The sequence below is a fragment of the Equus przewalskii genome, chromosome 12 (genome assembly GCF_037783145.1).
Source record: "Equus przewalskii isolate Varuska chromosome 12, EquPr2, whole genome shotgun sequence".
In the NCBI taxonomy this organism is placed as follows: Eukaryota; Metazoa; Chordata; class Mammalia; order Perissodactyla; family Equidae; genus Equus; species Equus przewalskii.
Window position 1 is genome coordinate 6,578,069 of NC_091842.1, and position 15,820 is coordinate 6,593,888.

A 15,820-nucleotide genomic window follows, 5' to 3' on the forward strand; every position below is an offset into this window, starting at 1 on the left:
TGGAATCTAGTTTTGTCCTGGGACGTCCTGCTGGCCATCCCCCCTGGGAGTCGCTCTCTTCAGGAAGCCATGCTAGGCAGTTTGGCAATAACCCTGTTGGTTAGGTCTGGGAGCCAATCTCACCTCCATCTTTGGGAAACTGATTGAATTCCTTTCCTCACTTACGAAATGGGGATGATTTAGTTGGGTTTCACCATCGGATCTCGTTTGCATAGCCAAGGGTCTTGCTCCTCCAAAGAAGAGGAAAAGAGAAAATAAACACAGACCACTGCTCTGGGGTCTTCTGTCCCCTGGGCAGGCCCCTGGCCAGACATCGGGCCACACCTGGCCTGGGGACGAGAGGGTTCTGCTGCCATAGAGATTCAAGTACACACCCTTCTTCCCCCCTGTGCCCCCACTAGAAAGTTCCCCAGCCCAGAGGAGGCCCTGAGGCCCCTGGCACTGAGCCCCCTGAGCAGTAGCAGACCCACCTCCAGCTCATTGCAGGATATGACATGCTTGCTTTACAAATAACAAGAATCATTCACACAGTTTTCCCCCTCTTTGCAGGGGCAAGCGTGTAAATTAAAGTTGCATATATTAAATGCGAGTAGAGATGGAACTTCAGTGTCAACAGCAGCTGTTTGCATCTTCATGGGGGAACCTGATTTCCCCCATCCAGAACTGTCACAGAGGGGCTTCTGAGGAGTGTCCTGTAGGGAGTCAGTGTCCTGTTGCCACCTCTGTTGGCGGGAGGATTACTGTGCGTGTGCACGTGTGTGGGAGTGGCGTGTGGCGGGCACAGTGTCTCAGCCGTCCTCTGTTGCAGGGCCGGATCATCGAGTGCACACACTGTGGCTGCCGGGGCTGCTCTGGCTGAGGCCCCTGGCCCTCACCCATCTCCACCCTGGACTTTGGACTTCACAGGCTTCTGCCACCCCCTTTCCGAGGAGCAGCTCTTTTCACAGAGCGGTGCCCCAGGCCTGAGCAGAGGCATGGTCTCTACATACGAAGGCTTTGCTGTTCATCAGATGTGATTTGTAGAAATAAAACTTTTAAACCTTTTGGGCCCTGCGTTCGTTCTTTCACAGAGCCAGCTGGAACCCATTGGGAGAGTGCAGGCCCTGGAGACCGCTTGCCCTTGGCACTGGATCCTGACTCCACCTTGTAGGTGATGCGTGACCATGAGCAGTTCACCTTCCTCATCAGTGATGGGGGTGACAACTTCTCAGGCAAGGATGGCCTGAAATGACACAGCAAGGTGGCTCAAGCTGCTCCTGGATCTGCTGTGAACTTGTCAGCACCCTGGGCCCAGCGTTTGTCCTTGTACCCACGCCTGCAAAATGCTGCAGCTCTTACTCTGAGCCAGACCTTTCCCTCATGCTTGAGGCCACACCAGCATGTTCACGTATCTTTAATATGAACGGGACTCCTGGGGCTCCCACAAAGCACTGTGAAGGCCGTGCACTTTGTCCCATCTCTGCTGGCAGTCCCCGGGGGCCTCCCCATCACCTGCCCCCAAGGCCTCCATCCACGTCGGCCTTGGGGATGGTGTCTTGGTCCCCCTTGGGCTTGGTCCGGAACTTCTGCCATGGGTGGGGGGTTTCCTCTGCCGGCATCACTTTCAGCCACTGCTTATAATAAGCTCGGAAGCCATCAATCTTCTCCAAGTAGGTGTTTTTCCCTTTGTACTGTAATTGGAAGAGTACGGGGTTTAGAGGAGCCATGATTAGGATCACTGCATGCTACCTACAGCTAATCCCAAACCATGGCAGCCGGCTCAGGCCTCAAGGAAGCTGTTCCTGCTTCCAGGTGGTTAAGGGGAAAGGGCAGAAAGGCTGTTCAATACCGAGTAGCTCACTGGCGAAAAAGTTGCTGTTCCATGGGCTAACAATCCTTCCCAAGTAGGTGCTGCTCTGCTCCTGTACCCAGGGGTAGGAGCCCCAGCCCACAAGCTAGAGTGGCGGGGTGCCCCCAAGCCTGCCTCCAGTCTGCTGAGCACCTCCTCCTTGCCACAGCCACTGCCTCTGACCATCCTCAGTGGTAGTGGTCTAGCGTGGTCTCCTTGGAGAGGTGGGAAGCAAAGGAGGAAACGATGCACCAGGCAGACAGCAAAAGGAAGCTGGTAGAGGAATACATAGGAAAAACAAAGTATCAGAGAGAGAGACTGCTACCACATGGTGATAAAAGGGTTGATTCGAAAGATTTAACAATTCTAAACTTGTATGTACCTAATATAGCCTAAAAGCATACAAAGCAAAAACTTGACAATCACAAATAGAAGTCAGTCTGTTGTCATAAGGGAGTGCGGATGTATGGTTTGAATTCAATAAGCTTTAGGACTGTGGTAGTCTGGTGACTGCTGACTGAACCTGAGAAGACCCCTAGTGGGCCCTACACTCTAGAGTGAAGACACAGTCCAGTAACTAGAAGATATCTGTAACATGGAACCAACAAAAGACTAGTATCTAGACTATATAAAGAACTCTGAGGAATCCATAAGACAAGACTAACAACCAACTCTTCAAACATGCCCGGCTCTGCCCTCCGCCTGACATACTCTCCACTGCTGTCTCGCTAATTCTTACTGAGCCTTCAAAGTGGCGCGTGAGTGTCGCACCAGCCCACACATCCCTGACCCCGTGTCCCCATGGCTTAGTGTGTCCTTGCTGCCTTGTCTCCTTCCTCACTGGGATTGTGCTCCTCCAGCCACGGCTACTGTGGAGCCGGTCAGCACAGGGTCTGACTCAGTAGACCTAAAAACCGAACCCTCGGAGCCAGATAGCCTCAGAATGGCAGGGACAGAAGTGGCCATGACAGAACATTCCATCACTGCCCTACTGCCATCCACATTCACTCAACAAACCACAGTCTGTATTGGGCACCAGGCATTGACCGGACAGGGACCGGGGACCCAGGTGAGGAAGGCAGACGGTCTCCACCTCTAGGGGCTTATGGTTGTGTGAGGGCAAGAGTGACACGTGAATTAGAGGCTGTGGAACACGGTGAAAAGGACTAGTGCTGTATGTTGACAGGAAGGGAGGCAGGCAGGGGGCATCTGAGAAAGCCGTTTAGGCTGAGACCTATAGGATGAGCAGCAGCCAGGTATGTGAGGAGCAGGGGGAGCCTGGTCAAGGCAGAGGGAACACAAAAACCCCGGGGCAGGAAAGCGGCTGGTGGTGTCTTCAGAAATGACGGAAGGCCGCTGGGACTGACAGTGAACAAAGGGAAGAGAGGCCTGAGATGAAAGAGCCATGTGGACAGGAACTCGCAGGCTGTGGTCTAAGGAGTCTGGAATTTCTCCTGAGGGAAGCCACTGACAGTTTAAAGCAAGGGAAGGCCAACCCTAGCAGCCAGAACCAGGGGTGGGGGTGGTGCTGGTTAAGGAGACAACGGGCACGTTAGAGCTTGGTGCACAGACCCGGTCAAAGGTGGGTGGGTACTGGGCGGCGAACTCCAGCTGGCGGATGACCACTTCATTCACGGGCACGCTGTTCCGCCTCATGTCCTTCAGGATGTCGATGAGATAGGTGTAGTCCAGCTTCTTGAGGGCGGCGTTGATGAGGGTGCTGTAGATGTGGGTGTTCGGGGTCATCTGGGATTTCTGAAACAGCACAGACACAATCAGCGAGATGACGGTGATTGCTGGGACAAAGCAGCCCGCTGTGGCATGTCCAGCCTGGGCCATTACCCTGCCAGTCAGGTCTGCTCAGCTGACCAGCGACCAGGGACAAGAAGGGCAGAAGCTTGTAGCAACAATGGGCTGCAGTGCCCTCCAAAAGGAGAGCACGGGCGCCCCACTCTGTGCTTCCATCCCACCCTGCTGAGGACCCCGCCCTCCCAACCTGCAGAGCTTGGAGAGAAGGACGAGTGTTGCTCTCAGAGATCAATGGACTCAGGCAGAAGACCACCGCCTCAGCTCTCGGCTGTGATTTACTGCACCCCCCGTCCCCCAAGAATTCTGATACATCCCTGCTCCGGTAATACCCTCCACCCCTTCAGAGGGTTGGGGCCAAGACCTGTCCCCACCCCTCAATCTCACCCCACTGCCACCACCTTCAAGATGGTAATACCCCTTGCTTTCACTGGCCATTCCTGCAGCGGCTCACCAGGGTCTACTTTCTCCCAAATTGGGCCAATGACCATTCTACACTTGAAGTGAGAGCAGCCCCACTCTCCATGCCCCACCCCCACCCCCACACTGTTTACCTTCTGGGTGCAGAGGCCTGTGGGGTTCAGGAGGCCCCCACTTCCCCCCACCCAGCTTTCTTCCTGAGCACCCCCAGCACCACGGGTCTTGTCCAGGTCTGGGCCCACTCACCTTCATGTCTGCAAGCAGCTGCAGACCGTCCCGGGGCCTGCGGCACCCAATGGCCAGATTACAGAACGTCTGCAGGTTGGGGACAATTCCCCTCTTTGCCAGGACTGGCAGTAGTGCCTGTGGGGACAGACATGGCATCACAGTAAGCTGTGACCCACCAGCCCTGGTGACAGCCTTCTCTGGTACAGCCCGTGCTGGACACTGGACACCCCAGGGGCACGGCTCTGCTCAGAGGCCTCCTGGCTCCCTCTGCTGACCACACTGGGCACTGGCCCCAGTCCGGCATTCAAGGGCCCCATGTCCCGTCCAGCCGTCTCTCAGGGCCCAGCTGCCCGGGATTCGGCTGCTCTGCAAGTGCACCCTGCCTTCCAGCCTGCCTGTCTCCCGCATGCCCTCCCTTCTCCCTGAACGCCCTTCACATTCCTGCCCCTCCCCGCTCCCCCACTGGCCATCCAACCCTGCACTCGGGCCTTCGAGCAGCAGGGTCCCTGGGGGCTCACGGTCCCCCACTCCATGGTGGAAGACAATGCTGACAACAATCTGAGAAGCGCTGGCTGAGGGGCCCCAGGCTAGGATGAGGAAGAGGACGCCTGCTCAGCCTGGCTGGCTCAGGGAGGGTCCCGGGGAGGGGCTCTATCACGTCTGGCTTGTCTGGAGAAGGGTGTGCTCTGCACTGTGGGCTGAAGGCAGAGGCTGTGTCTCTGTCACATGATGCTCATGAGTGCCCAGGTCAGCGCTTCTGGCAAAAAAGGCATCATATGGAAATGAGTGGAACAAATGGACAAAATCCTGAGGGCCCACGTCCCCACCTGTGAAATGGGGAAGCTGCCTGGTGTGGTTACTAAAGAAACAAACAGATGTGAAGCTCTCAACACAGCGTGTGGCACCAGGTAAGTGCGATGGCAGTGTCAGGGGGAGGTGGCTAAGGCATGGGACACTCAGGCATCATTATGAGCCACCCACCTCTTGAGCCACATGTCCCCACAGCCCCCTGTGGCCATTGTGCCCCTCGTCAGTGTGAGGGTGTTTGGCATTGCCTCCCACCAATCTGTGAGCTCCTCGAGGCGGGCGGCTGGCTAGGTTCCCAGCTTTTCACTCCAGCGCAGGCCCAGAACAGGGGCTCCGGTCCGTCTGCCCACCGACGGCGGGACGGATGGCAGACCTGGCAGGGGAGCCAGGTCCTGCAGTCGGAGGGTCAGAGGAGGGAAGGGGAAAGAGGGGCCCCAGTCGAGGGCCCCATGCCTGCCTCTGCACACCTCACCTTCGCCCCCTCCAAGTCACCCAGCTTGCTCTTCTTCCTCATCAGCGTGTTGAAGAACGTCACATCAGCCTCCACCTGGTGCGTGTCCAGGATGGTCAGCAGCGAGGACTCCGCGGGGCTCCCGGGCTCCACCACCTCAGCCAGCAGCGTGAGGGTTTTGATGTCGGGCTGGAGCCCATGCTCCGCCATCTGGCCCAGGAAGCCCTCCAGGCCCCCCATCAAGGCCAGTCTGTCGGCTGGGGTGGCCACAGTCCCAAAGGAGACCACATTTGGGGAGACCGCCCCCAGGGTCAGGAGGTTGGCCTTCAGCCTCCAAGGAGGTGGCTCTGGGGTCACGGAGGCAAGGGCCACTGTGGGATCAGGCTCCACCTTGGTTTCCACCTCAGTCTGGACCTTGCCAGGGGCTCTAGCCTCCTGAGGCTCTGGAGGCCCCTCAAGAGCCTGAGAAGGTTCCAGAAACAGCTGCCTCTCCAGGGCCTCCACATGCAGCCTGGCTGACAGGCCGTCACCCATCCTGGCCCGGGCTCTCCTCCTTGCCCGCCGCCCACTTGCTGAGGCTCGGAGCAGGACCGTCTCCTCCCTGGGCCTCAGAAGCAGCGCTGAGGCCACCTCTGGGTCCCCCAGGCCGCAGTCCCGAGCTGCCCCCAACAGCAGGTTGTAACCATGCCGGCTCGGCTGGAGCCCCAGACTCAGCATCTGCCTCCACACCTGCCGGGGAGAGACAAGCCTCAGCTCTGTGCTCCCTCTAAAGGAGCAGGTTCTGGGAGCCAGCAATCAGCCAGAAAACGCGAAGGGCGCGAGAAGGACCCGGAGAGTGTCTAACCCAACACCAGTCTCTGGGCAACTAGGAATCCTAAGGATCTGGGGACTCTGGGACACTTCACGGGGGTGCCAGTCCTTTCCTCTCTCTAGCTCACCCCAAAACCATTCTTGCAGTTCCATCCCTCTGCCCTCTCCCAGGACCCCTGCACCAGGCGACAGGCTTTGTCCTGGGTCTCTGCCCATCTTCTCTGCACTCCCCTGGGGAGTTCAGTGCGGGGGTCTGGCAGCTCTGTTTCCTCGAGAGATGAGATCATTTTCATCCCACAGTGTGGTGTCCATACACTCGGTGTGTGCTCCAGCACCAGGCTCTGCCTGGCTGAGTCCTGCTCCCCCGGAGCCCACTCCACGCTCTCAAAGAAGTGTGAGAAGGCTGCACGGGGCAGTGTGCACAGTAGGCACTCAGGAAGTGCAGCCGAACCCAAACCTTAAGTTGGCCTAGACTCTTCCAGAACCTAGCTTCTCTGGCCGTCCCTCCTCAGGGGAGTACAGGTGACCGACCCACTCTGATTATGTCTGGGTGGTTCTGACACCAAGACTGCGCCATTCCTAAGACGCCGCACAGGCTCACTGGTCTCACTTGCTCCTCTGTCTGCGGGCTTCACGGGAAGCCACACCGCAGTGGGGCTAAGAGCGTGACTTCCTACCTTCATCAGGGACAAGTGTGCAGACGAGGCGGGGCGGGTCACCTGGCAGGAGGACTGCTGCCCACTGGACAGGGTCTCGAGGAAGGCAAGGGTCTTGGCAGCCACTTCCATGGGGAATGTTGACAGAACCGAGGATTAGCAGGGACACACAGATGCTACCCCATGGCAGCAGGGATTTGGGCTGCAGAGTCATACGGACCCTGGTTCAAATCCTAGCTCTGCCATTTAGTGGCTGTGGGACCTTAGACAGTTACTTACCCCCTCTGAGCCTCAGTTTCATCTGTAAAACGGGGCTAATGGTGCCTAGCTCGAGCAGTTTAATAAGTGCGTGACACAAACTGGCTGTTAGCATTACAGACCGTTTCTAACTAGAACAGATCTAGGCCGAGGAGTCGTAGGAACTAGATCTTGGCTGGTTTTCACTAAAAAGCAGCCAGAGGGCAGCCAGCAGCCCCTGCTTCCAGGGAGTCTGCAGAGGGGAGGCAACTTTGGTCCAGGGCTGCCCAGGTCACTGGGGCTCAAACTCCGTGTGGACCGACCACCTGGGGATCTTGCTGAGATGCAGATCTGGACGCAGTAGACCTGGGCGGGGCTGAGACTCTGCACTGCTGACAAGCTCCCAGGTGACGCTGATGCCGCTGGTCTGTGGGCCCCACCCTAAGTTGGAGGGTTCTACGTGGGCTTCACGTCCTCCTCAGCTCTGAGAAGCTAGGAAAGCAGCGGTGGCACTTCTAATATCACCTCCCCGCTTGATAAGGGGGCCCTCTCTGGGGGTCTGAGGTGGGATTAGAGCAGTGTGTCTCAACTCTGATATCCTTGAGCATCTCTCAGGATGAAATGCAGGCTCCTGGGGGCCCCCTGTAGGGACGCTGAGTGGGGGGCTGTGGCAGATGGGTTGTGAGCACCCCAGTGGGCATGCTGTAGGCATTCAGGGACCATAAGCTCAGCGGATTTCGGCTGGCTGCCCAGAAGGCCACCCAGCAGAGTGGGAAAGTGTGGGCCGGCTGCGCCCGCACTCAAAGGACAGCCAGGCCGCCTCTGTGGGCCTCCTTTCCCTTACACCCATAAAACAGGGAAGCACTGTGCTCTGGTAAGCCCAAAAAATCACAAATATAAAAACACCCAGCACACGGCAGTAGCAGGTGCTCAAGAAATGCACACAGGATCGTGACTTCCACCTGACGCAGGCGCACGGGGAAGGGGGAGAGGCGGGAGGGCAGAGCCGGAGGGACAGACCTGCAGGGCGGACCGGAAGCCTGTCTTCTTGTCCTGGATGCAGCCCATGAGCAGGAAACTGAAGGTCTCCTCTGTGACTGCATGCCCTTTGTGAACAATTTCCTGGGGGAGGGAATGAGGAGGTCCCACTGAGCTCCTGCCACCGAGCCCTGGCCCAGCCCGACGTGCCTGACTCAGGGCCGACACTCTGGGGCAGGCCCTGGTCTCGAGCGCCCATGGAGAGGTGGGGCCTGAATGTGGCTCTGCAGCTGGATCAGAACCAGCTCCGGAGCAGAGCTGTCCAACTGGTGCCTGCACTCCTCCCCCTCTCCCCCCGGCCTCTCTTCCTGGCTCTGCTATTATCACTTCTGCACAGCCCCTCTGCAAAGACCACCCCAGTGGCCCCTTTTAGGCGCTGTCCTCGAGGCTCTGGAACTGCACAGAGGTAGCTTTAAGCCCCGGCTCCACCACTGGCCAGCGTGGGGGTGGGCAGGCATCAAGCTACCTGGTCTCACTCTCCCCCTCCGTGGAGCGGGGTCACCCGCAGGACCCGCCTTAGAGGATCTCTGGAACGACCCCACGAGATGGCGTGCTGCCTGCCCAGGGCAGAACAGCTGCCGTCCGCCTCTCACGGGCGTGTCTGGGTTGGCCATTGCCTTCTTGAGATGTCCCTTTCACCTCTCAGCACCTCGGTGTCTCCTCCTGGAGCCTGTCTTCCTCTGCCCCTCTTGTCAGCTCCCAGCCCCACTGCTGCCACTCCCCTGCCTCCTCCTCTGTCACCAACTCTTGCACGTCACTGAGGCTTTAGTCCATGCTCTCCCTTCCTGGACAAGCACAGCTGTCTCTTAATTGGTCCCTCGCCCCGACCAGCCACAGTGACCTGCCTAAAGTACCAATCTGACACCTCTGGACAGCTCAGGCCAGAGGCCTATCAGCCATGCTGCCCTCTTCTGGAAGCTTCAGGTACCTGCCTTGCACATGGCACCCTATGGAGAGATTTATCACTCACAAGGATGTCTCCAGGCTCGAGACCTCATGATCCTGCCTCTTCAGCAGGGCGCGCCAGCTCAAAGCAGCCAACCCAGGGATTGACCAAAGGCTGCTGTGCACCATCTGGTGCCTGGCCAGCCCATCAGCCCCTCTCTCCTGGGATGGGGAGGCGGGACCTCACCACGTGCAGTGAGGAAAAGTGTCGGTCAGCGATGGCAGGAGCGAGACAGAAAGCAGCCTAGTCACAGTGGGCAGAACTTAAGAGAGGAGAGAGCACCGCACCTGTGGCGCCTGTGGGAAGAGCAGGAGGACAAGGCTGCCAGGGTGAGCTGACCCCCACACTGCCCTGGTTCTCCTGAGGCTTGGCTGAGGGAACCGAAAGCCTTGCCTGCTTCCCACAAGCCTTTGTTCAGGTGTTAACTCGCATCTGCCTCGCCTCCCTGCTACCTGAGAACCACCTGCTTGTGGTCTTTCCTGCTCAAACTCCCTCCTGGTCTCCCTCTCCGTGAACTGGGAGTAAAACTCTTCTTACAGGGTGGCTGGGGAGTAGAAGAGGCTGTAGGCCAAAGCCTTAACGCCGATGGGCCCCAGCTCAGCGCGCCCACGCCTCCACTCGCCTGTTTCCTGCAAATCTGACACACTCACCAGCCGGACTCCACAGCCCCCTGGACACCAGGACTTCTGCGCCCTCTGCTCTTTCTAAGCAGGAGGCCCTCCCCTGGGAGCACTGACTCATCCTGAATGCTGTGAAGCCCACCCTCCTCCAGGGCACCCACACAGCGGGACACAGCACGCAGCAGCACACACAACTCACCCCATCATGGGGCTCGGGGCCTGTCCGACCGTCAGACCGAGGCCTCTGAGAGCAGAGTCTCAGGATTCATCTGTGAAGCCCAGGGCCCAGCATGGGGTTTGTCTCACTGGCCCCTGAGCCCTCCTGCGTGAAGGACACAGACAGCCGCAGCCTCACGCTGACACACGGGACTGTCAAGAAGGAAGAGGCACCCCCACCTTGAACACATCGAGGCACATCCTGAGGTCAGCGCACATGGCAGCCATCTTCAGCAGGGCGTGGTACGTTTTCAAGTTGAGCTGGAAGTTTCTGGCCTGGAGCTGCTGCCGTAGCTTCAGGGCGCTCTGCAGGGCAGAGTCCTTCCAGGGGGACTCAGCGCAGACATTGAACAGGGCTGTGTAGGTGGCATCTGAGGGCTCCAGGTCCCGCTTTTTCATCTGTGGAGAAACAGAGGTGGCTCCAGGATCAGCTGGACGCACAGGTGACAATCACCTTGAGAGGAAGCTACAGAGGACTCCGTTGCCACATTACACACACCTGAGAGAGGGGTCTGTGCTAAGGCAGAGCTGAGTGACATGTCATAGCTCGGCTCTCCAAACCCCCGACTCAGCCTGAGAGAACTCTGAAAACTGAGCCAGCACTCTAGACACACCGGACAAGAAACGACCCTTCCCCCAGCGCTTGTCAGCCCATCCTGAGCCTGAGGTGCTTTGCAGTGGGGTCCTCCCAACGTTCCCACCCCTGGCCGACCAGGGCGCCCCAACTGCTAAGGGGCCATGGGATGGGTCTGGTCTGGGAAAGGCTGGGAGGGGGCAAGCGAACCCCAGCTCTGGTGTTTACTAACTGAGGGGTCATGCAAGTTAGCTCGTCATGGGAAAAATCAGATGATACTGTCACCTTGAAAGGCTGTTGCAAAGGTCGGGTAGGAGAGTGGCCCCCGGACCAGCAGCCGCCAGGAGCGAGTTACTGCGGCACCTCTCAGGGCCCCCCTGCCCTGCTGGGTCATAAACCCTGGGGGACAGTCGACGCTGTGCTGATCACGCTCTTATCAGGGTCACTGAACACACTCCCTGGTAAAGGCCAAGTGCCCGCTGTTTCCTAGAGAAGGGCCAGCTGCCTGAGGGCAGGTGTCCGAAGAGTATAAAGAGCAGTTAGAATGAGGCCATTTGGGTCCCGAATCCCAACTCCAGCACTCTGGGGTAGGGTAACCTTGGACACGGCCTTCATGTCTCCGGGCCTCAGTTTCCTTAACTGAAAATGAAGAGGGGTGAGGATGGGGGTGAGAGAGAAGGAACATGGACAAACTGGGGGTGGCAGTGGAAAGGGAAGGGGAGAGGTGGGGCCTGCCATGGTCCAGGCCGGTGCTGAAGGACGTTTCACACCATCTCATGTATTTATCCACGGTCACGTGCATTTCACAGATGGTGAAACTGAGGCCGGAGAGGTTCAGTCATCCGCCCAGGGTAATGCACTAGCAGGTAAGGATCTGCACCTAGTTTTTTTTCTCTGTTTATTTTTTTGGTGAGGAAGATTGGCCCTGAGATAACATCTGTTACCAATCTTCCTCTTTTTTTTGTATGTGGGACACTGCCACAGCATGGCTTGATGAGCAGTGTGTACGTCTGTGGCCAGGATCCAAATCTGCAAACCCTGGGGCAAACTCTGACCTCTGAAGCCGAATGCACAGACTTAACCACTCCACCTCTGGGCCAGCCCTGCATTCAGCTCTTTTTTGTCCCAAAGCCCACGTTCTTTGGAGCCTCGCCCCTGCCGCCCCTGCGCCCCACACTCACGTCATTGTAGAGCTTGAAGGCCTTCTTCAGGTAGCCGGCCCGCCCGCAGCCCCCGATCAGCACTGTGTAGTTGCACTCAAGGGGCTGGAGTCGCTCTTCCTTCAGCATCTGTCTCTCAAATAGGTCCAGAGCCTCAGCCAGCTGTGTCGGGGAGGAACAAGGGTGGGGCTCAGGGTGGCCCCAGAGACCCTCAGCAGAGGGAGGGAGACTGAGGCTGAGGGACCCTCCCTGGGGCCCAGACCAGGCCTGCCCAGGAGTCAAGCACCCACCCTGGGCCTCTGCCACCAGCCTCTTGGTCCCTGTGCTCTGCAGCAAGGGAGCTTCGTGGTGACCAGGAAGGAAAGCCCACTGGACTGCCAGCACCTATGGGAGCTCTTGGCCCCACTGCAACGGCTGCCTCCCCTCCAGCAGGATAGTGAACTCCTTGAGGGTGGGGCCAGTCCTTGCATATCTGTGGGCCTAGAGTGGAGCCCGGGCCTGGCACTCAGGAAGTCCTCAGAAAATGCTAATTCCGTGGATCCCAGGATCTGCCTGTCCTTGCTTCCTCGGTGACCACATCTGCAGTGCCAGCCCCCTCCGTCGGAGCTGACAGGAGTCTGGGTTCTGGTCACTTGGTGGGGACGCTCAGAGTCACTGTGCTGCACAACTGCAGGGGGCCATTCACAGGGACAGCCTCCTGAGATGGCACAGGATGGCAGCCCTGGGTGACTAGCTTCCTCTGACTGCAAACTCCCTTGGCCCTCAGTTGTCTCTGTCCCATCCCGACTCCTACACCATCCCCTTTAAATCCTCAGTTCACTCCTTTACCACTTAATTATTTTTTTCATCCATTCATTCAACCAGTAATCATTGAGTCCTACTATGTACCCGGCAAGGTCTATTTGCTGGGGATACAGCTGTGAATAAGACGGAGCTCCCTCGTGGAGTGTATCAGCTAGTGTAGAAAGACAGATGCCAAATGAGATAACTGAGAAAAATACACAGTATGTCAACGGCAATAGGTGCTATGAAAAAAATAAAGCAAAAAGTGCCAGAAGATGGGTGTGGGAGATTCAGTTTTAGACATGAGAGCCAAGCAGGGCCTCACCCAGAAGGTGACAGGTGAGCAAAGATCCAAAGGAGGCCAGAAAAAAAGAAGGAGCTACGTGGCTATCTGAGGGAATAGCCAGTGCAAAGGCCCTGAGGCAGGAGTGTGCCTGGGAGTTGGAGGAACAGAGAGGAGGCAGGGGTGGCTGCAGCAGAGTAAGTGAGCGAGGGGGAGATGAGGGCACAGAGATAAGGGGGGTGGAGGGCACATCGTGCAGGCTTCATAAGCCACTGTGAGACCTTTGGCTTCTCTTTGTTTATTTCTCAACTTTTCATTATGGAAAATTTCAAATATACACGAAAGTAGAGAGAACAGTTTAACTACAATGATTATTAATGTTCAGCCAATCTTGTTTCATCTATACCCTGCACTCTCCTCCAACCTGAATTTTTTAAAACAAATTCCAGACATTCTATCATTGCATTCACAAAGTCTTCAACACGTACCTCTAAGAGATTGTTAAACAGAAACAGAGTGTTGTTATCAATATCTAAGAAAGTGAACATCACTAGTGTCAGTGAATACAGTGGGAGTTCTGGAGAGAGCAGTAACACTGTCTGCTCTATGCTTTAACAGGACGGCTCCGTGCTGCCAGCCAACATCTGGGCAAGCGGAGGAGAGAGCCCCGGGGAGCCCAGTGCCAAGTGTCACAGCAGCTGAGGGGGGCGAGGAGAAGGCTGGGCCTGGGCATTCAGGGGTGGGGTCATGAGAAGTATTAGGACTGGTGATGCTGTGAAGCCAGAAGTGGTGAGAGAAAGAGAAGAGCGGGGGCGAGCTGAAGGCATTCGGCCTGGGCGGATGGCACAACGCCAGTGCTCTGCAGCGAGATGAAGAAAGTGTAGGGTAAACGAGGTTGGGGAAAAAAAATTTCGGTGGATGTGGGTAAGTGTAAGACAGATGGCGAGGAGGAAGCTGGATACACAAATTGGGAGACCACGGGAAGGCCAGGCTGGAGATACAAGTGCCAGAACTGCATCGAGGAGGGGGGCACTGAAAGCCAGGATGCTGGCGGGTCACCTGGCACAGCACCCAGGGTGAGTGAAGCCAGAGGAGAGAAGAGCCCGGAGCATCCCAAGATTTGGAGATTGGGAACGCGGGGCCCCTCACAGACCACCGAGCCAAGGGGAAGGACGAGCCAGGGGCAGCAGAATCACCTTTCCTTCCTTGATCAGGCGTTTGCACTGAAAGAAGTACCAGTAAGGAGTGTTTCTCCGGCCCCGCCATGGTTTTGGCTCCGGCTCCCTTTCCTCGTCTTCTTCAACACTCTGTTCCCTGAGCCGCAGGTTGTACAACTGGGCTGTCGATTTGCGGAACATTCTCCGGGAAGAGTATTTGTCAGAGAGGGTCCCAAAGCTTTCCTCCTCCTCTTCCTCCTGGGTGGCTGTGGGGCTGGGCTGGCTGGGGTCTGAGCTGAGGCTGCCCGTCTTCTTCTGGCTCCCCTGGCCGAGGGGCAGCTGAGAGAGGGAGCTGCGGAAAGCTGCTGGCGCTGGCCGAGGCAGCCCCATGGCCCTCAGCCACACAGGCCCCTCCCTGCCTCCTGCCCACCTGGCTCTGAGAGGGTCAAGGCGTTGCAGGAAGGATGGTCCCACCGGGCGAGGCCGAGAGAAGAGCAGGGCGAGTCGCATGAGGTCCATCTCTGGCTTTCCCCTCCAGGGCCTGGCAGAGGTCAGAAAAATAATAAAGTCAAGTGGGGGTCGCAGTCACAAAAGGCAGAAAGAAGACAGACAAGTGGTTACAAGCCCGGGGCCTGAGGCTAGAAAGCCTAGGGTCAGACTTCAGCCTTGCCAAACAACCATCCATGAGTCCCTGGGCGCTCGCTGCTCTGGCCTCAGTCTCCTCGCCTGTAAACTGGGGTTAACTGCAACGTCGCCCACAAGCACTGCGGCAATGACTGAATGAGGTCTCAGATATACCGCGTGCAGCACAGCGCTGGCCCAGGACGCAGCCGACAGACATAAACTATTCTCAAGCCGCGATCTACAAGATAGGTCACTAAACTCAGAGCGGAGTTTGAGTCCTGGCCAGAGCTGTGTGACTGGGCCCACTGCTCGATCTCCCTGTGCCTCACTCAAATATGATATGGAAATAAGTATCAAAATGTTCTAAAAACAAACTTACGCTATACTAGTATACACGCTTCTTTTTCAAGGCATTAAATAACAAGACCCCATGGTGTCCAAGCAGTCATGCATGTAAATGACAGCTTCGGGCGGCTGCAGATACTGTCCCCAACTATCCGTTCACACTCGTCCCCACCTGACATCACGACTTAGCTTCGGGCACTGCTAACGCGACTCCGCCAGGGCGAAGCTCCATTTCGCACAGAGAAAAGAAAGGTGTCATTTTCTTCCTCCTCAAGTTCATTAACCTGCCCAGGCTGGTAACCCCTGAATTAGAGGCACGCTGTCGCTGTCCTCCCTCGGGGACCCGCTCCGCCGCCGACGCTCCAGGGACCCCTGTCCACACTGGCCTTCAGAGCCTCGGTTTCCTCGCCAGACGCCCCGGCTCCGACCCGGCGGCGACACTCGCTGCCCTTCTGGCCTGTCCCCGCCTGGGTTCGGGGCTCCCGCGAGGGTCAAACAGGAGCTCACGCCAAGGGTCTGGCCCAGGGAACGTGGTCCCGCCTCGGCCCCCACGCCACCTTCCACGCCTCCCCGCGTCACCCCAAGTGCCCCCGACTCGGACACCAGCCGCGCCGCCCCGCGCCGCGCGCCCCTGCGACCTCGCGCAGGCGCAGTCCGCGTCACGACTTCTCGGCGCGCGTGGTTTCAGGTTACCCGCGGCCGCGAGGAGAGGCGGGCGTTCGGCTGGCGGCTAGCCCGGCCTATCGGAGCGGCCTGTCCTCCGCGCTCGATTGGCCCGGTCTGGACGGGCGGAGGGCCGGCGCGGGCTCCGGGCGCTCCCGGCATCCCTCG

At 57.8% G+C, this 15,820-nt stretch overlaps 2 protein-coding genes across 13 annotated transcripts in view; one reads left to right on the top strand and one right to left on the bottom strand.

Moving 5' to 3' along the window:
* The window catches only part of BUD31 (BUD31 homolog), a 9,381-nt gene extending 8,337 nt beyond the window's left edge, over positions 1-1,044 (top strand). For 2 of the 4 annotated variants that reach the window (XM_008516046.2, XM_070567503.1), the window contains one exon: positions 809-1,044. In XM_008516046.2, coding sequence (XP_008514268.1) covers positions 809-859 — 51 coding nt within the window. In that variant the 3' untranslated portion in view covers positions 860-1,044. Of the gene's footprint in view, positions 1-549 lie in introns of all 4 variants that reach the window. The other 2 variants (XM_070567500.1, XM_070567501.1) reach the window with 1 other exon arrangement.
* PTCD1 (pentatricopeptide repeat domain 1) overlaps positions 1-15,721 on the bottom strand; it is a 20,225-nt gene extending 4,504 nt beyond the window's left edge. Inside the window, exons 1-9 of one of the 9 annotated variants that reach the window (XM_070567484.1) lie at positions 15,376-15,717; positions 14,060-14,561; positions 11,819-11,959; positions 10,244-10,462; positions 8,264-8,365; positions 5,562-6,269; positions 4,301-4,417; positions 3,401-3,583; positions 1,378-1,670 (exon numbers count right to left, since the gene is read on the bottom strand). In XM_070567484.1, the coding sequence (XP_070423585.1) occupies positions 1,488-1,670; positions 3,401-3,583; positions 4,301-4,417; positions 5,562-6,269; positions 8,264-8,365; positions 10,244-10,462; positions 11,819-11,959; positions 14,060-14,539 (2,133 nt within the window). In that variant the 5' untranslated portion in view covers positions 14,540-14,561; positions 15,376-15,717 and the 3' untranslated portion in view covers positions 1,378-1,487. Of the gene's footprint in view, positions 1-1,377; positions 2,102-3,400; positions 3,584-4,300; positions 4,418-5,561; positions 6,270-8,263; positions 8,366-10,243; positions 10,463-11,818; positions 11,960-14,059; positions 14,562-15,161 lie in introns of those variants that run through there. The other 8 variants (XM_070567482.1, XM_070567481.1, XM_070567477.1 and 5 more) reach the window with 8 other exon arrangements.
* Positions 15,722-15,820: the final 99 nt, after the last annotated feature.